This window comes from Ambystoma mexicanum, chromosome 14 (assembly GCF_040938575.1).
Source record: "Ambystoma mexicanum isolate Mex_15411 chromosome 14, UKY_AmexF1_1, whole genome shotgun sequence".
In the NCBI taxonomy this organism is placed as follows: Eukaryota; Metazoa; Chordata; class Amphibia; order Caudata; family Ambystomatidae; genus Ambystoma; species Ambystoma mexicanum.
In genome coordinates, this window is record NC_090940.1 from 408415588 (window position 1) to 408438989 (window position 23402).

General features: G+C 48.3%; 1 protein-coding gene across 11 annotated transcripts in view; it reads left to right on the top strand.

Annotated features, from left to right (window-relative positions):
* LOC138526830 (protein-L-isoaspartate(D-aspartate) O-methyltransferase-like) overlaps positions 1 to 23402 on the top strand; it is a 1059036-nt gene that overhangs the window by 759116 nt on the left and 276518 nt on the right. For all 11 annotated transcript variants that reach the window (XM_069637551.1, XM_069637552.1, XM_069637546.1 and 8 more), the window contains one exon: positions 11086 to 11206. In XM_069637551.1, coding sequence (XP_069493652.1) covers positions 11086 to 11206 — 121 coding nt within the window. The remainder of the gene's footprint in view (positions 1 to 11085; positions 11207 to 23402) is intronic.

The following is a 23402-nucleotide window of genomic DNA, read 5'->3' on the forward strand; positions in this document are numbered from 1 at the left end:
TGCCTCCGTGTAATGGGTTTAAGACCATTCTGGTTATTGTTGATCTTTTTTCCAAGATGGCCCACTTCATTCCTTTAAAGGGATTACCTTCCGCTTCAATTTTGGTCAAGGAATTCGTTGAAAACATTGTTCGAATACATGGATTTCCTTCCGTATTGGTCTCTGACCGAGGTAGTCAATTCATTTCGCAATTTTGGAAGAAATGTTGCCAATTGGCGCAAATCGACGTGAGGTTATCAACCAGTCACCATCCCCACACCGATGGTCATACGGAGAGGACCAACCAGACTCTTGAACAGTACCTACGTTGCATGCTACACCAGACCGAAAACAATTGGAAGGAAATTTTATGGATTGCTGAATACGCATACAATAACTCAGTACATTCAGGAACCGAACAAAGCCCCTTTTATACCATGTATGGACATCATCCTCAAACTTCAGAACTCGATTGACCCCAGCACTTAGAAATGCTGGCAGTGACCCATCTGCACTCTACTATTACACAAGCCTTTAAGGAGGCAACTGAACATTTGAAACAAGCAAAAGAGAAATACAAGAAAAATGCTGATCAACATAGAAGTGACACTCCCCAATACCAAATTGGAGATCAAGTTTGGCTGGCTACGAAAACACATACCTCTAAAAGGAACTCGAACTTTTAATCCTAGGTATTTGGGACCTTACACCGTTAAGGCCATTATCAACCCGGTGGCCGTCAAATTGGAACTACCCTTTAATATGCGGATCCATCCTGTCCTTCATTTTTCACTTCTAAAACCAGTTCAACCCGGAACAAGATTAACCAAACCACCTGACCCCATCCTGATAGATGGAGAACCTGAATTTGAGGTAAAAAATATCCTGGACTCTAAGATGGTTAAATCAAAACTTTTTTATTTAATCGATTGGAAAGGTTACGGACCACAAGAAAGGTCATGGGAGCCCAGTGACCACGTTCATGCACCTTGGTTGGTGAAAAGATTTCATCGGAACTTCCCAGACAAACCAGGGCCCAGGGGAAAAACAACTTTAGGAGGGGCCTTGGGGGGGAGTGCTGTCATGATGCCTACCCCCAGGCATCGGGACCAAGCCCATCAGCACCGGGAGCAGGCATCTAGACCTTTATTAAAACCTCAGCAGCCCCTGCTAGGGGCTATCTGGGTTCAGTCCTGGCGCCTTAGGCGCTAGGCTCATAGTCTTTACTTACCTCAGGCAGACCATGCTGCAAATGACTCCAATCCAATGTGAAGCCTTGAAGGGACTATTTTACTACAGGTACTATTTTCTACTCGGGTGTGGTTCTAGGGACTTCTTACCTGGGACTACCTTTGAGACTATTTAAACCACGCCTGACCAGCAACACACGCTTCGCGTTATTCTGCATCCAGCAGCGTAAAGCTCACCGTGCCTGCAAGTCAGCATCCAGACCTCTGCCAACCCCATCCTGAATCTGGAGCTCCTAGAGAAGAAGGAAAGAAGAGGCAAGGTTAGAAAACGAACTTTACTCCAGTTTCTCACCTGATTCCGGAACCATCATGTCTCAGCACCTGGAAAGGACATTTTTTCTACTGGCGTTGCATCGCCAGTTGCAGCGCCGCGCCATACTCACCAGTCCTCATAGCACCTTTCCATCCGGCGCTGCCTCCATTTTTTCTTCGCCGGGCTCCGGCATCTGGCGACAAAGAAATAACCAGGTGAGCCGAAAGAGCCAACAAATACAATCTCTCTTACCACCATAGACTTACCTGATTTACCACTGGAGGCATTATTCTTTAACTCTCCACATCTTCAAACGCTGCATCTGAAAATGGAGAGAAATCAACACGTTAAATACATGCATCATTTACCGGACAGCATCGGGTAATACAGACTCTTACCTGAACGTCATCTACCGCCACGAGACCATCTTTTCTAGAAGTCCACTGCAAGATAAGAAAGGAATGGGACAAGAGTGAACATCGGACATATTGAAGTCTATGAACTCTATATTTACTGGTCTCCGCCAGGAACCTCAGAGTCAACTCTCGTCGGGAACTCCCCAACGCCTTCTAACCAGTGAAGCAACTGGTATCTACGTGCCTGTGCATTCCACTCAGGATGGAAAGCTCATCTTTCAAGAATATAAGGTGAGAGTGCTGGAAGGGGATTTCGGAGGTGATTAGTGGGGAGCGCAGGAAGGTGCCATCGCTAGAATCCACGGGTGGCTAAATTCCTCTCTCCACTTGCAGGAGAATCCTTCTACGGGTCAAGCAGACGAGATTAGTAGGGCCAGTCCAGTCTGTCATCTCTGCACTACGCATCACGTTGGAGGAGGCCGCAGCAGTCCTGGTCCGATCGACGCCCCTGTGGGTGCCAGGTGAGCGTAACACCGGGGGCCAATGTAGCCCTAAACTCCTTATATAATTTGACCCAAGGCCATCCGACCCTGGCACCTTGCCGAACACCAAGGCTGCTAGCGTGTCACAAACCTCTTCAACCGATAAAGGACGATCAAGAGCGTGCCTGGCCTCTTCGGGAAGTTCAGGGAGCACTATATCAGTTAAATACTTCTCTAGGCTTGCCTCAGAACATGCATCGGCATTAGTATATAGCTTAGCATAGTAATTTTGAAATACAATATTTATGCCCTCATTAGTGACAACCACCTCCCCTGAGGTTTCCCAAATAGTAGTAATACACTGTGCATTACTCTCTGATCTAACCAACCTAGCCAAACACCTGTCAGGCCTATCTGCCTCCCCATATTTTGGGCCTTCAGTGGCTTAACCATGTACATCATCTCTCTGTCAGCGAATTCCTGGAAATTCAACACATTCCTTTTGATCATCCCCAACAGTGCTCCATCCTTTGTCATTCAATATTCGTTTTCCATCCGTCGCACCTGCCCTTCCACCTCACCCAATTGAGCCCTAATGGATTTAAGCACCCCGCATAGGCCGACAGGAACATCCCCCGCAACCATACTTTAAACGCTTCCCATACAGTGGAATACAAGACACAGACACAGTATTGGTCACAAAAAAGTAATCAGTGTTATCCTGAAGGGTAGTAACAAGCCCAGGATCCAGCAACATGGACGGTGACATTCTCCACAGGGGCGGGGCCGCAGCTGCTGGTCCAATATAACGGATAGTGCCACAGGAGTACGGTCGGACAATGTGCGCGGCAATATCTCACACCACTGCTCGTCCTTGACCAACTCAGAGGAGAGGAGCCAATAATCTATTCTTGACATTGTGTCATGTACTGTTGAGTAAAATGTATACTCCCTCCCATTAGGATGTAGACACCACCAAATGTTAGATAGCTGTAGGTGGTGCATAATTTGGTTGAGCGCCTGCACTGTAGCAGACGGCGCACGCAGAGCTGTAGAAGAGCGATCAAGGACCTCATGAAGGATTGTGTTAAAGTTCCCACCCCAGATGATGGGGAGTGGCAGTCGCCCGTACCAATATATTCATAACTGAACTGTACAATGCAGGGTCTTCAATGTTGGGCACGTAGGTGTTGACTAACACAATCTCTTTACCAAATAGCCTACCCCACACTATCACATAACAGCCACCAGGGTCAATGCAGCTGTTCGTGATTTGGAATGGAATCAAGTTGTGTACAAGGGTGAGCACAGCCCTCGACTGCGACAAGTAGTTAGTATAATACTTTTGATGCCCCCATCTTGGGGCGAACAACTTGTGTGTAGATCCGAGTGCATGCGTTTGTTGTAGCATCAGGATCTTGGGTTAATGTCTAGCCAAGTAGGCCAGCAACTTCATCGTCTTGACCGGGTTATTCACCCCCGTACATTCCAAGTAAAACAATAAACAGGCTGACATACTCCAGTATTATCACAATCTGGCATAGATAGTTCCACATTCTATTAGCCTATCCCCACTTCATTATATCCTGCATCATGGCAATAATTATTAGATCTGTCAACTGTTCCACATGAACCCCTTTCAGCCTCCCACCAGCCACCACCCTCACAGTCACCTCCAACCTGTCCGTGTAATCCCCCTCCCAACCTATCTGAACATTCAAGGAAAACAGTGCAAGCAGCAACTCAACATAAAACAAGAGAACTACCCAGTATAGAATCATTATATGTTCTTAGGACTTAAGATAGCATAACAAATAGGGACTCTGTGAACTCAGCAACCCGAGCAGGAAACGTAACAGATGAGGTTTCAGCAGTCAGTCACGTACTGTTCGAGGCTTGCCGCACAGGGAGGGGGATTGAAGCCTCAATATATTGCATTGCCTCCGCTGTATGTGCAACTTGGATGGGAAAAGGATAGCATACTGGATTTGCCGTTCAAATAGCTGTCGGATCACTGGATCATATGATCTCCTTGCTGCCTGCACCCCAGCCGGAAAAGTCTGGCTAGATATGAATGGTACTGGAGTGAACCCCGTTCCTTGGATAGACGCAGAAATGATCTCTGTCCCGATAGTTAAATAACCGTGTAACAATTGTACGTGGTGACGCACCAGACTTTGGAGCAGGGGCCCTTGTGCGATGGTCTCGGTGTTAGGGAGAATTCTCTCTTTAGGCTGAATTTCCTAACCTAGTGAGTCCCCCAGCAGCTTTGCTGGATTTCTGGAGTTTGTTTTTTTCTCCTGCCAAGAGTGAGACTCTTTTTCTCCCACTCTTGGACATGATTTATGGTGTTCCTTTGACTGTTAATGTGTTTTATGGGCTATGGGGTCCTTTACTCCATAGGGCCTCATGTGTTTTTTCTATGTGCGTTACACAGCACCCTCCGTGCAGTAACACAGGGGTGTCATAGTGACACCCCACCATAGACTCCATACCCTGGGACTGACTACTGTCTCCCAGGGCATGTAAAGTCACCATTGGCTTTACTAGTCCCAAATTATTAACAGAAACCAGTACAAACCATCCTATTGTGGACGTACTGGTCGGGGCAATTCGATTGCCCCGGGGTCTGTTAGTCTAGGGGGCACGTCTCCATCCCCCCTGATCGAGTTTTGTCTGGTGGCAGTGGATACTACTTTTTATATTCGACCGCGAATATATCCCTATGGGATTTTCCCATTGTTCGAGGCTACCAACTTTAATTATTTAATTCTCATAGCCTCGAACATACCACTGGTTTATTTATTTAATATTAATTCGCCGATTGGTATTTTTTTACCAGGACTCGATTCTAAAATGGCGTTTGTGTTCTTTTCTGTGACTCCAACCCAAGTCGAGCCCTTTGTTCCACTTTTTGGCGGGCTTCTCCACAGAAGCCTCCAAAAGTGGTGCCACTCTGCCTGGGTACCACAGGGGGTGTGGGAGGGGCTTTAGGCACCCTGGACTGAGTTACCTTGGTAACTCAAGTCGCACTCTTGTGTGATTGGCCCAAGTGGTGAGCTGGCCGGCTCACCACTTAGCATGTTTGATTGACAGCTAGGCTGAGTGAATGGGGGTGTGCTGCATAAAAGCAGGGCTTTGGGGACTGGAACTTCAGAAGTCACCACAGGACCTGAGAATCCGACGAGGGAGAAGCTGAGCCGACCTACCACGACGACACCACCGGTGGAGCCCTGCGGAACCGACTCACCACTTCCCGACGACAGAGAAGATCTCCCGGCTGGAGAGGCTTCTTCCCCTGACTGGTGGGCACAACCAGTTTACCTTCTCTTCGCATCCCAGGCCGTCTTGTGGTCGAATTGCCCGTGCCAAGCACCCCGGCAACTGGATAGCCACTTACCACTGGACCGCAAATAAAAGGACCGCTCCTTTTACCTGAGAACTCCGCGGCTGGTTTCTTCCCTGGCAGTGCAACGGACTCCTGTCTTCCTCCCCGACGAGATCCTCTCTTCCCCCGGACGAAGCACCGACTTGCATCCACTGCCAGGAGCAACTGCCCCCGCTGGAGTATTCTCACCACTTTAAGGTACCGTGTCCGCCAGGCCTCCCTTTCTAAAGATTGCTACAAGATAATAATAATCCATTAACCTTCTGGACTGGGCTGGCCGCCTTGACCTTCTAACTGGTCCCTTTCTTTTGGTCCAACTCTTTTGGAACCTTTGCAAGACTCTTGTGCACTTCAACCGTGTGACCTTGGACACATTTCGTTCTGATCCTCTTAAAGTGGATCCGGCCTTCTGAACTCTGACTTCACGGTTTTACTTGCCTTTCCCTCTTGTGTTGTTCTTATGAAAGTGTTCTGTTTCATATTATACTCTGCTTTTCGCTCCCTTTTAAAACAAATTATTAGAGTGCCATCTGTGTTAAGCGCTCACCGCTGTCTGAAAATAAGTGGGGCTTTACTTAAGACTTGTCTAAAATTCTTCTAAGGGAGTGGATATCTTTTAGTGACCGTGTTTTTGAATTGCTTACTATTAGTGCCTGTGTGTTTTTCTAGATGTGGTTTTAAATAAATAATTATATCTCTTTTACACCAAGCTCTGGTCAGTGTTTACTTGTTCTACTGTGTTCTTTTGACCTATTGTGAATGCTCTGTATTCTGCCTAACTCTTCTTGAGGGAAGTCTGACTGCTCAGCCACAGCTACCAAGTGAATCTGTGTGCTACAGACTGCTACCAAGTGGGTTTACTGCCAGACACCTGTAGTCTTAAATCTTTTGCATTGGTCCCAGTGGGAACTGCACAGGTTTCTGCCTAACACTCGGTCCACCAGGAATTGCGCTGAAAATTGGACATCCTGAAAGAGATTTCAGAAGATCCTCTACAAATTTCTCAATAGGCCCTTTTGGCACATTCTCGTGATTCCACATCTTTGCATTTTGCACGTACATCAGAAAGTTTCTTCTTAATCCTTTTTAGTATCTGATCATGGGACTAAAGTTTGTCATCCAGATTACCAATCCGTGTTTCAGCTACAGTTATGCGTCTGCTTTCTTTGTCCAAATGGGGCCGGAGGGAACTGATATTGGCAACTATGTCACCAATTTAGTATTAACTGATGCAAAGCTAGACTGCATATCTGCCAGTAGAGGCTTCATACCCGCGGTGGCAGCCAGGTCTCTCGCACCCCTAATGGGGGTGATGGTGAAGGAGTCCATCAGTCCATGTTTCTCCCCAGCTCCCCAAGTCATTACTGCAGGGCAGAGAGTACCAAGGCGATGCAGCCTCGTGCTGGGTGAGATTTTAGAAGTGCAGTCCTGCAAAGAATAACAGAACTGCAATCGCCAGGCACAGACTCACCCGACTCCACTGCCCAACATCTTAGTACCACTGTGCGCAGGGCGCTCCCACACCTCACCCCCAGGGATCAGGGATTAATAAAATAGTTACTTACCTGCGCTTGCACCCCCTGCAAAAGTCCAGTGGTTCCTGTAGAGCCTAATTACCCCCATGGCAATGTCGAATTAAAGTCCTGAGTATTGCTGATGGGACCCTATGCAGTGGCCCTTGCAGCAGCCAAAGTCAGCAGTTCACCCTGCAATCAAGGATGTTGACCACACTATACATGCAGTCAGGACTCCCCTCCCTGGGGGGCCGAAAGGCTCCAGACAAGGCAGAGCACCGTAGGGGGTGGCACCAGGATCATCCCCAACACAATCCACCCTTGCCGCTAGCAACCTCCAAGTTCTTCAAAGGGGGACGGGCCATTTGCAGTGTGATAAGAGCCCCCGTGCCCCACCAACCACCTGCGCTGGGCAATTGGGGGATCACACAGCACTTCCCGGGCTCCCCAACTTGCAGACGGCCACTCCGAACTTCGGCGGATGTCAGCAGGCCTCCCCCTCCTCAGCACCTGCCACAAGCAGGCCACCTCAACGCCTAGAGGTCACTTTGCCGCCAGTCCCTGGGCGGCAGCAGTCGTGTGCGGCTCCTAGCCTCGCGTGCACCACGTTGCAACTTCACCCGCTACCTACTCTGTACTGCGGCCTCAAATCAGGCCAGGAGTGGGGCAGCAACCGGACAACTGCGTCCGCAAGCAGGTGCATAAACAATCAGCAGGTATTGGGCCAAACAAAAGGATATTTCAAATTTAGGATGTTACTAGGAGCAGAGGTCTGCGTTCAGGCGGCTATATGCATTGCTGCTCAGCAAACCTCCCTCCCCTCAACTTCATAAATTATCTAAAATAAACGTAATATATGTTACAAATCAAATGGCCATCTTATTAGCAGGTGGATATATCCTCTCTGGGTTGTCCACTGTGAGAAACCTGAGGGTATTCTCCTGAGTAGACCTCGAGAATCTCTTATTCAGGTGGCCAGGAAAGGGCTGGCGCTCTCAGATCCCAACCCTGGGGGTGGATGAGCAAGGGAGGATCACCTTGATGGGGGGGCCCAAGGTTGTGCTCTGGGAAATACCCCAGGTGAGACGCGGTACTGTACCAGGGACGAAGGCGAGGAGGACGACGTGCCTGAGGCTTTTGTAGGGTGTTCCACATCTACCTCCCTTCCACTTAAAGAATCTCCCTTATCCAAATCCAATGACTCTTCCATATCTGGTAAATCCCCCTGGAGCCCAAACCACATTGCACTTGAAAACCACAACTCACAGAATCCCTGTTTTCCTGTTTCCTACCCAAATACTCCCAATCATTCGTCTCCACGTCTCTCTGATTATTCTTTCCCGAACACCCAGTCTACTTTGACAAAACACTATTGTTCCCACAATCCCCCTTGTTCATTTCATGATGATAATACCGGTCATTCCCGTTTGTTTCACAAACCCTACCAATCTCATCCTTCTGAGTTTACCAGCTCACCTAGTACAAGGGTTATAATTTCATATAACACCATTTCCGCATCCTACACCATAGGATACTTAGACAATCTCCTCCCCCCCCTTTTCCGACATGTACACTTTCTTACACCACAAAAAACAATGGACTAACACTAGAGCCGTTCTCCTGACATGTCCCAACACAGGGTCAGGCAAAGTCAGACAATTGACCAGAGCCACACACACCTGACAGCCCTTTCCTTTCCCCACAGGGATAAAAGTGGAGCACAAGAGCACATTAAGAGCAAGGCAGACCACATGACGAGACGGCTATCCAAGCATGTCAGTTCAAGAGGAGGAGGAGAAAGGCAGCGAGAACCGAAAAGGGTGACAAAGAGAGAAGCAACCTTGCCCTTTCTGTCCGAGATTCGTGAAACCTCAGTGGAAGGAATGATAAGACCGCAAACAATAGCCAGCGTGTGTTGCAGAAGATGTCAACAGTACACGGGGCACGCCTCCACTGATAATCGGAACCGGAAGAGACACTTGTTACCGTGGTACCGTCCTTGACTCCAGAGACGAGAAAAGCCAAGTGGTTCATCACAGCCGCTGGGTCGAGGGGAGAACTGATAAGAAACCCAACTGTGTTGAATGAGTGTCGCAAATGGCAAATTAAGGGAAGTTCAAAGAACTGTTAACATTAAGGGAAAACCAGCTGCAGAGGGGTCCAGCACCACTTGTGTGCTCATTCGAGAGATTCTGGTTGATCCCACGTGTGTTGAAACTACCGATACCAGAAGGCCCTAGGAGAGCCGCAAGGAAAAGGTCAAAGTGGTCATACAGGGGTGTAGGAAAACCTCCTGTACAGTCGAAAGTCTTTGACCTGCACGTAATTGGAAAGCTAAGGGAGATGAATTCTGCATAGTGAGAAAAGAGAAGGAACTGTGTGATTAGAAAAAGTTGGCAAGAGTGAACCCGACGGAGGGATGCCGATGGAAAGGGGCGTAGCCTGAAGTCCCTATGAAGTGTGTTTGACAAGAGTGAACCCGACAGAGGGATGTCTACAGTGAACTGCTTAAAAAGACATTGAGGCTTGTGAATGCCACCAGTGAAATTGTTTTGAGGAAAAGCCATAGTGAACCCCACAGAGGGAAGCAAACATTCAAGAAGGGGTCTAAGCCCGGAAGAGGGGGATCCAGGAGTGAAAAGCCATCACCCACTGACAAAAGCCGTAGTGAACCCGACAGAGGGAGGCAAACATTTGGCAACATTTGAGAAGGTCTAATGTGTGCTCCTGGACTAATGTATGCTCTGTCTGCTGTATTATGATGTTTGTGTAACGATATGTAACTCTGCTGTGCACATGATTATGCGCCCAGCTACCTGAGGGTTCGGACGTGCTTTATAAATAAACAAACTAAACTAAACTAAACTAAGGTGTGAGCTTGGAAGAGGAGATCCAGGGGTGAAAAGCCATCACCCACCAACACGTGAATACAACAGAGAAAATCTTTTGAATATAAGCCACAGTGAACCCGACGGAGGGAGGCTGACATTCGAGGGGGGAGTCCGGAAGAGGGCGTCCCACGGGTGAAGAATCATCACCCAAGTGCAATAAGAAAGGAACTTTGGTATATGCTTTTGAACATACCAGGCCCTCGGAAGCAAGAGATCTAACTACCGAAGGTCCTGATATCGCGAGGAACCTTTAGTGGATCTGAGCCCGGAAGAGGGGGATCCAGGGGTGAGAAGTCATCACCCAAAGTACATGCGGAAAGGAACTTTTTGATTGTTATTTTTGATTGTTATTTTGAATACATCAGGTCCTCGGAGGCAAGAGACTTGCTGTAGAAAAGAGATTAAACACTGGAGGTCCTGATACCCGAGAACAGAACTTAGTCTCGTGCTGGGAAAACTAGAGCGTGTGTTGTGCTCAGGAGTCCTGCCTTGTCCCGTGCTCAAAACATGGGGAAGGGAGACCTCCGGCTACCACATCCTGACGTATCATTTGTGAACACTTCTTTTTTCTTGTGAACACTATCCCACACTCTCTTGTGTTTAGTTGTAAGGATTGGCAATATATATTTTTTTAGTATAGGCCCTTTTATTTGCCAAGAAGCCACTAGGACTGCCGTATTATTATTTGATGGTCATAGCTTGCTTCCATCTTAGATTTAGGTTTAGATTAGGTATTTTTCCAACCTACCTGCGCAGTTTAATAAACACCCTTGAACTGCTTTCACTTGTGTCTGTCTTTACTGTTGCCACCACTAGTTCCTCACACCACAAAGAAAGAGGATATTAAGTGCAACTAAAAACTGTGTTCAATTTTCCCATGTGACCAAAAAATCCTGAGCCTCCAGGTCCATGGCTAGAAAGACAACTGATTGCGATCAGAGAATGATTACTCTGTTGATGTTTATTTTCCAGGTGGGGGCAACGGGAAAGGTTGTTGGCATTGAACACATTGAACAGCTTGTCCGGGACTCAATTGCAAACGTCAGAGCGGATGATGAAACTTTACTTGCATCTGGTCGTATAAAACTTGTCGGTGAGTACTTTCATTTTGCCAGTCACCAAAATTAATGTGGCAGCCATTATGTGTTACACAGATATGCACATTGAACAATTTGTTACAGTGACATTAGGGGCTTTATTCATGGAAGTGTTTCCCATAGGAAAACGTTCTGTGAATCAGGCCCAAGATAGCTTCCCCTTTGTGATTGTGTGAAAGGTTACGACAAAGGTTTAGGATATTTGAAGAAACTATCTCTCGACGGTGCCTCCACTAAGATCCACAATGCAAGTCATAAAAACCAAGTGGCTCACAAATAAAGTGATGCGTTAATAACCCCGCAAAAATATCACCATACAAGAATGGCGCTGTTTATTGCGGCGATATTAACCCATGGAACCTGCGGCGGACACCCCTGGAATCCCCATATTTCTTTAAAGGTAGTGGGATCACCCCCACAACCCCCGCTCCCATTTATCCCGTAAATTATCCCCACAAATAATGTTGCCTATGGCCTTTCCCGGTGACATTATTTGTGGGGATAATATTACCTGATACCAAATAAAGGTAGGTCTTTTGGATGGCAGGCTCCCCAAAACTAGATTGTAGTAGACTATCCTCGCAACAACTATTCAAATATCTCATCTGTGGCAAACATCTGAAAACTGCCTCATTTAGAGACTTCAACAGCTGTGTGATATTGAACTATTCCCTAGGGAGACTTTTGCTCATTTTAGTCTTCTCGCATAGTTGTAGGTGTATGTCAACAATTGCAATGACCTATACTGCGTTTATGTAGCCTTTCATCACATAGAGTTCAATGTATAGCATAAATGACTATACAAAACCTAGATCTAAGGCTAAAGCAACATATTTGCTGCTAATAATATGTAACATTTGAACTCTGCTTCAGACACATCTGTAGGGCCCATATTGCAAAAGCCTTGTTCTGGCGCAGAATAGTTATTGCTAGTGAAAAATCCATTGTAAGAATACAGATTTACAATCTGTCATGCATGGCACTGTTACGGCACAAGTTTAAAAGATATTTCCCAAAAGATTAGATGGTTACTGACTCCACCCTCTACTTCCTCAAAGCGCAAGTATGTAATACTAAACAATCTATTCAAATCAAATAAGGTGCTTTGCAGGTCATCAGTAGTTTTTTTTAAGTCATTGTTTCATCTGTTCACCACCCTATTTGGAATCCTACTCCTTTTGAGGAATGAGTGGTATATGACTGTCGATTACCTTTTAGAAAAATATTCTTGCTCCCACTTATTGCCAGCCGTTTGTGTCTCCGATGTTCACCCCATATTCCTGATGACTTCAGGTATGCATTTAATTGGTTTGCGTCTTGTGAGATCATGTAATACTATTTATAACATCATGGATGGGTCTGTTACTTCCAACACCTTTGCACCCGGTACCTAGTGACCCAGGTAAGATAACCTACCAAAGAAGCTCATTTGTCTTGCTTCCTGTGTCGAAGCTGAAATATTATTTTGAATGGATTGCGTCCTCCAACGTATTCCTCATCTATGACATGTAATGGCCACAGCTGTGCTGCTTCGGAATTTTTTTGCCAGAGGTCGCCCTGCTTTGATGGCGTCGCGTCGATGGCGTTGTGTCGATGTCCCTCGAAGGCCCCCGTCGAGGGTGACGTCATTGGATGTTATAAGCAGCACGCACGGCGCCCATAGCCTCAGTTCCGTTTTTTCTGCAAACGTGTTTGCTTCGTTGAAAACTCGACACCTCATTGTTGCTGTTTCGTATACCATATCATGTCTTCTTCTTCTAGCCCGATGACCCTGCGGTCTGGCTTCAAGAAATGTCGGGACTGCGGCTCCAAGATGCCGATTACAGATCTGCATAGAATTGGTCTGTGGTGCCTGGGGGCGAGGACCACGCGACGGATGACTGCTCCAAGTTCCAGTCGTTGACTGCCAAGGCCTTGCGTGAACCTAAGGGGAAATTGAAGGTAGGAACGGTGTCCTAGCCCCATAAGTCCAAGTCGGTTGGTGTTTCGACCGATGAGTCGAGAGGGGACTCTCCTCGTTGGAAGAAGTCCAAGCGCACCCCGTCCCGCAGTGGTTCGCGCCACTCTTCCTCTTTGTCGCGGCGGTCCAGGAAACAACGTCACCTTTCGCCTTCCTTGTCCTCTTCGGACGACGCCTCCTTGAAGAATGTAACCTGCCCCACTAAATCCTCGACCCCGGAGCAGTGAAATGTTTCCCGTGTGCAGATGTTAAAGATATTTCAAGCCCAAGGCACAGTTCCGTCTGCGCCTTCTGATGAAGCCGGCAGGGAACGGTCTCGGCCGGATGCTCATGCGCCTTCGGGTCCGGGTGGACGGCGTGATAAGCACCGGATGCCTCGAGGCCCCATTCGGACAAGGCATCGGGTGCGAAATCCTCGGAGCCCTTGAAGGCGTCAACGCCATCGGTGCCATGCCTGATGGGTGCGCCTGTTGGGTCATTGCCCCCGGTTAGGCCCTCGAAGCCATCAGCGCCATTGTCGACGCCATCAGAGCCATCTGGGCCGTTTTTACCGGTGGAGGTCCCTGTTATTGTGGACCCTCCTAGGAAAGCTAACTCTAAGTCTGAGAAGGTTGTTAAAGAGAAGAGGTGTACTCCTCTCCCAAGTAAGGAGTTCTTTAAGTCTCTCCAGGACATTTATGAGGACGAAGAAAGGTCAGAGGAGGATGTTGGGCCTTTTGGTCTTCCATGTGGGACTCCTGGTGTTGCTGAGTGTCTCCTTTCTGAAGAGAGTCGGATGGAGGATCTGGGTCAGTCCTTGCATGATGCCAGTGGCCTTGACACGTCCCCTGAGATGGAATTTGGTAGGGGATCATGCTGACTCTTCTTATCAAATGATTGATGCTGAGAGTTGTGGAGTACCTGGGCTGGAACAGGCCTGTGGTACAGTTTGATCTGATTTGACAGATATTCTGGATCAGGGTCCGTCCATTGACCCGGTGTTGCCTTTTCATATGGCATTGCAAAAGAGGGTGGCGCTACTTGGAACATCCCAGAGAGTATTCCGGCGGTGAACAAGTCGTTCACAAAGAAATACTGCCCATCCCATAGCGACCTCAGCTACTTGTCCACACACCCCAGTCCGGAGAGTTTGGTGGTTCAGGCGGCTACGGCCACCTCGAAGCAGGCAGCGTACTCTATCATCCCTCCTGATAGGGACGATAAGCGCATGGATAGATGGGCACGCAAGGTATTTTCTGCTGGGAGTATGGCGTTGAAGTCGGCCAACTCCACCTGTGCCTTAGCAAAGTTTTCGCACACTCTGTGGAATTGCATTTTGTTAGCGGATGAGCATATTCTCGAAGGGGAAGAAAGGGATGGCTTTCTAGCGATAGTCAAGGATGCCATGTGTGAATCCATTCAGTCTGGGTTGGACACTGCAGATAGTGTCAGCAGGTCCATGGCCGCGAGCACCGTGATGCGCAGATTTGCGTGGTTGCAGAAGTCGGGGTTTGCACCGGATGTGCAGTCCGATCTTCTCAACATGCCCTTTGACGAGTCACATCTGTTTGGCAGCAAGGCTGATGAGAGCCTTCAGAAGTTGCAGACCCCCAAAGCTGCTGCCAAGCCTTTGGGCGCAGCTGTTCGTCAACCTCCATCTTTTCGTCCTAGGGGACAGCAATGGAGGGGTTCCTGTTGCTACTACTCCTCATTTGGAAGAGCAAGAGGGATGGCCAGTCAAAGGGGCCAATGTAGGTTTCCTCGTGGTAAACAAGGTAGAGGTGCCAAAGCCACTCAGGCAGCAGCCTCTTTGCCATCAGGCGCTGCCACAGCCACTTCAAAAACGCTCAGAGGCCTTGTCTCATTGTTCACCGGTGGGGGCAAGCTGTCTCAGAGTCTAGAAGAGTGGCGAGCCATTACTTCAGATGCTTGGGCTCTGGAAACAATAGCCCACGGCTACTGCCTTCCTTTTCTGAAAAGGCCTCACAACAATACACCCGCGAAGCACTCTTTGAGGGTTCCGGATCCACTCCTGGTGCAGGAGATTTTGACCCTGCTAGAGAAAGGCTCTATAGAACCAATGCCTGTGGCGGAGAGGAACAATGGTTGGTATTCCGCGTATTTTTTGATTCCCAAGAAGGACGGAGTACTGAGACCCATCTTGGATTTGAGATACTTGAACAAGTTCCTCAGGAAGGACAAGTTCAAGCTGGTCACCCTTTCTCAGATCCTTGAGGCCCTCCAACTTCAGGATTGGTTGGTGTCATTTGATCTGGGGGATGCTTATTTTCATGTGCCGATCCATCTCAAGAACAGAAAATTCCTGAGGTTCGCAGTTGGCGGCTCTCACTTTCAGTTTCGGGTCCTGCCATTCTGGTTGACCTCCGTCCAAGGGTCTTCACCAAGCTCATGGTGGTAGTGGCAGCGTATCTCATGAGAGGGGGGATTCACGTCTAACCCTACGTGGACGATTGGCTGATCAGGGTGCGTTCTCCCGAACAAGCCTTGGATCACCTCCCCGTCACCTGCCACTCCCTTCACAAACTCGGCTTCTGCCTCAATTTCAAGAAGTCTCATATGACACCTTCCCAACAGCTCCAGTACATAGGGCTGTGTTGGACACATCCTTGGGGATGTGCTCGCCACCCAAGGTGAGGGCTCAACACATTTTACAGATGATCTCGAAGTTTCAAAATGCCCAGACTCTTCTGGCTTTCGAATTCTTAAGGTTGCTCGGCCTCATGGCATCCTGCATTCTTCTGGTGCCAGAGGCCCGGCTGAGAATGCAAGCCCTTCAGTGGGTTCTCCGGACTCAATGGTCCCAGTTTTCAGTCAAGATGCTGGATCTCCTTCACGTTCCTGTCAAGGTCTCCCAGGATCTTCTGTGGTGGGCCAAGACGGCCAATCTCATGAAAGGAGAGCCTTTTTGGCAACCGTGGCCGGAGGTAACGGTAGTGACGGACGATTCCCTCACGGGATGGGGGGCTCATGCCACCATCTGACCATCAGCGATTGTTGGTCTCCATCGGAGTCCAAACTACACACTAATCTTTTGGAGCTGAGAGCAATCAGGCTAGCACTGACAGCTTTTCTGCTGTCTGTACAGGGAAAGAATGTCCCGATAATGATGGACAACACGGTGGCCATGCATTACCTCAACAAGAGAGGAGGTGTAGGGTCACTCCCTCTGTGCAGGGAGGCAATGCAGCTCAGGTTCTGGGCAATTCAAGAGGGAATCTCCCCAACAGCGGTTCATCTGGTCGGAGAGGAGAACATGACGGCAGACGCTCTGAGCAGGCAGGTCACAGTCTCCTACGAGTGGGAACTAGCTCAGGAAGTCCTTCAAGAGATCTTCGCCCTTTGGGGAACCCCACAGGTGGACCTGTTCATGACCGGTGCCAACCAGAAGTGCGAAAGGTACTGCTCCAGGGAATTTCCTCTGAGAGGAGCTCTAGGAGACGCGTTCGTCGTGGATTGGCTGTTCCCGCTTCTGTACGCGTTTCCTCTGATCCCCATCATTCCACAAGTTCTCAGGATGTTTCGACGGTTCGGGACCCGCATGATCCTCATTGCTCCGGATTGGGCCAGGAGAGCATGGTGCCCGGACCTTCTAGACATGTCTACCTGTCCTCCAATACGTCTTCCCCAAAGAGAGGATCTTCTCTCGCGAGAGGAAGGTCGGGTTCTCCATCCGGAGGTCCAGACTCTCAACCTTCATGCATGGTTTCTGAATGGTTGAGATATAAGGATTGGGACCTCCCGGATGACATGAAGGAGGTGTTGCTTTCGGCCCGTCGGCCAGCAACAAAGTCCCTGTACCATTGCCGTTGGCGTAGGTTTTGCGACAGGTGTAGAGGAAAGAATCTTGATCCTTTTCAGTGCTCAATTCCAGAGGTTCTCTCATTCTTACTTTCTTTGGCCCACAGGGGTCTTCAGGTTTGGACCATTAAAGGTAACCTGGCAGCGCTTTCTATCTTTAAGCGATCTCGTCTGAGGAATGCTCTTACCTTAAGATTCCACTGATCACTCAGTTTCTGAAGGGGCTCACAAATGTGTTCCCGCCGTCGCCTTTTCAGGTGCCGGTCTGGGACCTAAATTTGGTCTTAAAGTTTCTGTCGGGTGCTCCGTTTGAACCTTTGCACTCTTGTCCGTTGAGATTGTTGACATTTAAGACTGTTTTCTTGGTTGCAGTTACCTCGGCTTGAAGAGTGATTGAGTTGCAGGCACTTTCTTCTAAGCCACCCTTTACTTTGTTCCACAAGGACAGGGTTGTATTGAGAGTACGTCCGTCCTTCCTACCTAAGGTGTCCGAATTTCATTTAAGTCAGAAGGTGGTGCTCCCCGCCTTCTATACTCCTCCGCATCTAGTAAGGACGAGGAGAGACTCCATAGGTTGGATCCTAGGAGAGAATTGAGCTTTTATCTTTCTAGAATGTCCAGGGTCAGAGTGGACGACCAGCTCTTTGTGGGGTATACTGGACACCGATTAGGCCAGGCTGTTTCTAAGCAGACCTTGTCTAGGTGGATCATCCTCACTATTTCAGAATGCTACAGGTTGGCTGGCAAGTACCCGCCTTAGGGCTTGCGGGCTTGCGGGCTCATTCCACAAGGGGCATGGCTACATCGACAGCCCTGCAGAGGGGTGTACCGGTAAAGAACATCTGTGATGCTGCAACGTGGTCCTCCATACACACGTTTGTTAAGCATTATTCCCTGGATACTTCCCATGCTCAAGATGTTGCCTTTGGTAAGGCAGTGCTTTACTCTGCCATTTAATTGGGTATGTCTAAATTCTTCTCCCTCTTCCACTCAGGGATACTGCTTTGGGAGTCTGTCATAGATGAGGAATACGTTAGAGGACACAATCCATTCGAAGAACAAGATACTTAACAACTGGTAATGTTCTTTCGACTGGATGTTCCTCCAACGTATTCCTCATCGCCCTCCCAGCCTACCCCTCTCAAGAATTTCCCATGCAATTGCAGCTTTCGTTCCAAGAAGGCTAAGTGCAGTCAATGCTGTATTGTAGGCACGTGTCCCACCTGTTGTAAGGGGGGTGGGAAAGAACTGACGCTTCGGGCGCCGTGCGTGCTACTTATAACATCCGATGACGTCTCCCTTGACGGCGGCCTTCGAGGGACATCGACCCGACGCCATTGACGCGGGGCGCCCTCTGCCAAAAAATTTCCAAAGCAGCACAGCTGTGGACATTACATGTCATAGATGATGAATACGTTGGAGGAACATCCAGTGGAAAGAACGTTACCAGTTGGTAGGTACCTTGTTCGTCTAATGAAGGTGTTAGATGATTTTTGGTAATAGCGGCATTTTCTTTAATAGCCCCTGGACCTGAAGTCATGAATTATAGTTAAGAGAAAAGAGAGACCTACCCGCATTATACTGACAGGATTATGTCAGATTATGTCATGAATTATTGGACATAAGGACATAATATTAATTATTGACCTAGGGCCCCTTCCACTACTGTAAAACATCAGGCCACTTTTGTGTAATATGGGCGCAGGTGTTCAATCCAACCACATCACTTGCTATGTTTACATCTCTACGCTTTCTTACTTCAGCTAAGATGCAGATTTATTTATATTCAGTAATTAAGAACCTTAGTATCCATTTTAAGGTTTTACTGGGATACACTTTGTGAACAACAGTAATCCTTGAACTTCCATTTTAAAGCAGCACTTCTGCACCTTAGCGCCATTTATAAGCTGAAACATTTGCATTAGAGTACTTATAGTAGGCACATGGAATCTAAAGGGGGCACTGTAAAGACTGGTAGGGGGTGTCTGTACTTCTGCTCCCTATATGGTAGAAGAGAGGCACAGAGGACCCCAGCCAAGATTCTCTATTACGGTAGCAATGGACGAGCAATCAAGGCCTAGCTTCTCAGGAGGTGATGCAGGCTGGTTCTTAAGTACAGTGTAGTCCCCAAGCCCCCACAAAGGAATGTCCACACACTGTATTGGTTAGAACACAGTCTTTATATAATCAATATTCAAGGTTATGTACACTTATCATAATAACTCACTTTGTACTTAGGAAAATCAACAATGGCAAATATATACAATTCTAAAGTGGTATCACCCTTTGTATTAGATCTCATGAAAAGTGCATCAACAATACTGTAATCATGTCACACAGATCAATAGAGTGAAACCAGCAATAGGGAGAGGAGAGAAAATAAGATGGTTGAACAATAGGCAGAATACTGGCCCCTACCACTAGACACAGTTCTGTGTGGAGATCCCCCCCACCTGGGCAACCTGTAAAATAAAGATATAGCACAAGCCCAGTCCATATATTGTTCTGCAAGTCTTATTCCCTCCTATAATGTTTTTACCCCCCCAATGTACCTGGTGGAGTCGAGTTCTTCGAAGAGGCGTCGACAGATCCTTCTTGAGCGACCCCCTTTCAAGCGGGAGTCACGGATCGTCGAGAGGCGTCGAGAAGCGTTGAGGAACTCGGCGTTCGGCGTCGGGGAATCGATGGCCCTTCTTGAATGCCTTCCCTTTCAAGCGGGAGACACGGGGCGTCGAACGTCCGACAACGAACAGGGTAGAACGGCGTCGATGAGGCGGCAGCTTCGATCCAAGCGGTGCTCGTCGACGACGGAGCGTTGGCGTCCTGCAAGGCGGAGGCGTGCGGGGCACCTCGATGACAATTGTTCTGGACTGCAAAGATTGTGAAGACGGGGGCCCAGCAAGGGCGTCGAGTCGTTCGAGTCTTTGTGGTCTTCGGGTGGCGGGAAACCCACCGGCAGGTTTCTCCTCGGCGCGTTGGTCGTCCTCGACTTTCTCCGGCAGGATAAAGCGGTCGACGGTGCGGACGAGGGAGTCCTTCGATTCAAATGTTCTTAGGCAAGGAGCGGACGGCTCCGGTCGTCGGCGGCACGGCGTCAAGTGGTTCCCACGGCTGGGCAACACAACTTCGACGGGCCTCCAGCGGTTACATAGACCTGCGAACCCTGGTCGACGGCAATGGACTTCGACGGCTGCGATGTCCGGGTGCTTCACTTCGATCTCCTCGGCGGTCCCGTCTCGAGTCAGCAGCCTTTCGAGGGTCTGACTTCCAGGGCGCTTCGGCGAAGATGTAGCGGTGCTCGATGATCCCTCGGAGCACGGGAAGAGGTCGCCTTACCAGATCCTCTCTCGGGTCAGTCCTCGACGAATTCGGCAACCTTCAGATCTGTCGAAGCAAATGCAACAGCAAGTCTTCTTCTTCCAGCTGGACGTCGAGGATCAGCAGTTCCAGTTACTCTTAGAGTGGAGACTCAGCTTCTGAATGCTTCTGAACAATTTCCAGTTGTGAGAGGTCCCCAGATATTCTATTCTGTCTCTCATCCACACTGCTGGCACACACTCAGCAGCCAATCACACAGAAGGGCATTCAGGCAGTCAGTCAGCCAATCAGGCACACAGTGCATTCAGGCCACACTCCTCCCTTTCAGACACTCACAACAAGGAATGTGGATTGGGACAAGTACCCAGCCATTCAACACTACACACTGCATTCAGGCCAGTTTCGGGCAGGCCTGTCTCAGTCTTTGTCTCTCATGCCAGAAACCAGACAACCACAACAAGGAGTGTATATTGGTCACACACTCCATTCACCCAGGTCCCACCCACAGGAGGTACCCACAACATACAGTCACTGGGAAGGCTCCAGTCAGTCTAGCTGGGCCTTCACAACAACACCATATATGGAACTTCCACCCAACAGCCAGTCAGGGGGAAGGGACAGAGTCAGGGCTTCCCAGGACTTTGGGAAAACAAGGTAACAGGCAATAGAAAGCAAGAGGCCACAGGGGCCATCTTGTTTCCTATCAGGAATCAACTGATCCCAATGGCAGGGCCTGGGTATCCCAAAATGGAGGACACCCAGAGCACCTGTCAAATTCAGCATGGAGCTGCCACCAGCCCATACCCTGCTCTGTGGGCCACCCACAGGTGCCCAAAAACATACACTAGGGGCACAGGGTTGTACCCCTACCCATGGGTGCCATAAGGGTATCCCATGGGTCTGTTCACCAAACCAAAAGAGAGAGCTGCACTGCCAGGAGTCCCACATGGACTCCTGGGCAGAAAACACGACAGAACACACAATAAAGAGCAGTAAAGGACAAGGATTCAGAGGCCCTGTCCCTCTGATGCATTTCCAGCATCGCAGGCACATCCTGTGACATTTGTTTCACTTTTTACCCACCATCTGACTGCACATCCCCATGGTTATTCCCACCTACTACATGCCCCTCCTCACCCTAAAACACCCTGCTTTAAGTTTTTAAAGATTTCTTTAAGTTGCTCGAGCAGTGAAATCAAACTTTGTTCTGTATAGGTCATAACTTGTTTTATTTCTTAGGAGTCTACTGACAGTTTATGACTTAATTACAGGTATGAATCAGATTTTGGTGTATTAAAAAGTATCTTAACCAGTTGTGCTTTCAACTGCCCGATTTGTATGCAAAATGTGTGTGTGCACATCTGTTGCTTGCCCTGAAGTCCTGTTGGTCGCATTTCAGATGTCCTTTTTTCATCTTTGCAACATCTGGCTGAATGTTCTAAGCATTTTCTTTTTCCACACTTTGCCACAACGTCTTTTGGCTCTTTTTTACCCTCCCTATCACTAACATCAAATGTCTCCCATAAACTGAAAATGGTTCGCCACCATCTTTTCCCCCACACCCAACAAGCCTTCATCAGACGCACGGAATCTTGTTAGCCTCCATTAACTTCAATGTTTACTTCTACCAAGACATCTGGCGTCTTTGTTTCTTGTTCTCAGTAGAGCAGCAGTCGCGTTTCTCTTCTCCCGTTTGTTTTTTTACGTTTACTGATACAATTGACTAACATACGTTATTTGCATTTTTTCGCTGATTATGCTAATTGTACAACTAATGGTGCAAAAGGTCATTTTCTAAATTACTTGGCATTATTTAAGATTACCAGGGTTTGACTCTTATAAGTGTTTGCAAAGGGTAAGAGGCCCAAAACGCTGACGTTCACAGAGCCACGTTTTAGTGTTAAAATCTTGCGGAAGGAAATTAAGGGGCACATGTGAGATTTTAACTCATCAAAACCTAATTTTTGGATGTTTCTCATACCGTAATTCCAGTATCCTTTCAAGCAAAATGTTCCTTTCGGATGGACTTCTTCTGCAGGGACCTTTCATTGTGTGAAATATACACAGGATACAGAATAATTCTTCCAAAAGAACATGAGTAATTTTGTGCCGAGTGGTAAAGCGCAAGAGGAGATGTTCACAAGGAATGCTAAGTAGTGCCTTATGTCAACCATGTCCCATCTGGACAAAACACTTTTATGGCATAAAGTTTCTGGTAAGGCAAAACGTGTTCTACACAGGCATTCAGAGTACCACAAGGAATGTGTGGGGACTGCCTAGCGATTCTGGTGTCCAGTGATAAAGTCGCCTGGGAAATAAATGGCCGCCAGTGGCCGATATTTCCCAGAAAAAATGCACCCTCGGTAAACGCTTTCCCCAAATATTCCAGGTTTGGAGTGTATAACATAAAATTATACCCCTCCTAGAATATTTGGGGAAAGTATTTTATTTAGAGTTCAGGATAAAAAAGGCCTACCTACTTTTTCCTGATGACATTATCACATGGAACCGAGATTCCCACACTTCGACCATGGATGGTGTGGGAAGGCAGTCCGGTGTGCACCTTGCAGGATCAGATGTTATCCTTGGCGCCAGAGAAGCTGATAGGGGTCCCAGTTATTACATTGAACACATCTGTTGCCATTTTCCTTCATGCACGCACGCACCACCCGCTCTCTCTCGCTGTCTCTCACTCTCTTTTCTCTTAAGGGGTTTTCTCGCTCCTTCCCCATCCTGCCTCAATGCTGTCTACATAGTAAAACATTGTATGTATGGAAACAGTAATGGTCAGTGAAGACCCTACCCACTCCTAATACTAAGGGGTTGATTCATGGAAATAATGTGTGCCGAAAATTCCCACGCAGAGGTGCCAAAACGTGCGAATCGCAGGAAAAGTGCAAAAATCGCAGGGAAACCAGCGCACAGCGATTCATGGGAGTCCGTGCGCGAGAAAAACATTGGATGTGCGCTAAAAATGTGCGCCGCGCACGCCGGCGCACAGGTCATCCAACAGCGTGCGCCACGGCCACTGCGAAATCGCACATAGCGCGATGCACATCACAAAAGTAGGCGGAACACGGGGCGTAACACTCGGAATGGGGAACAATGCGTGAAAA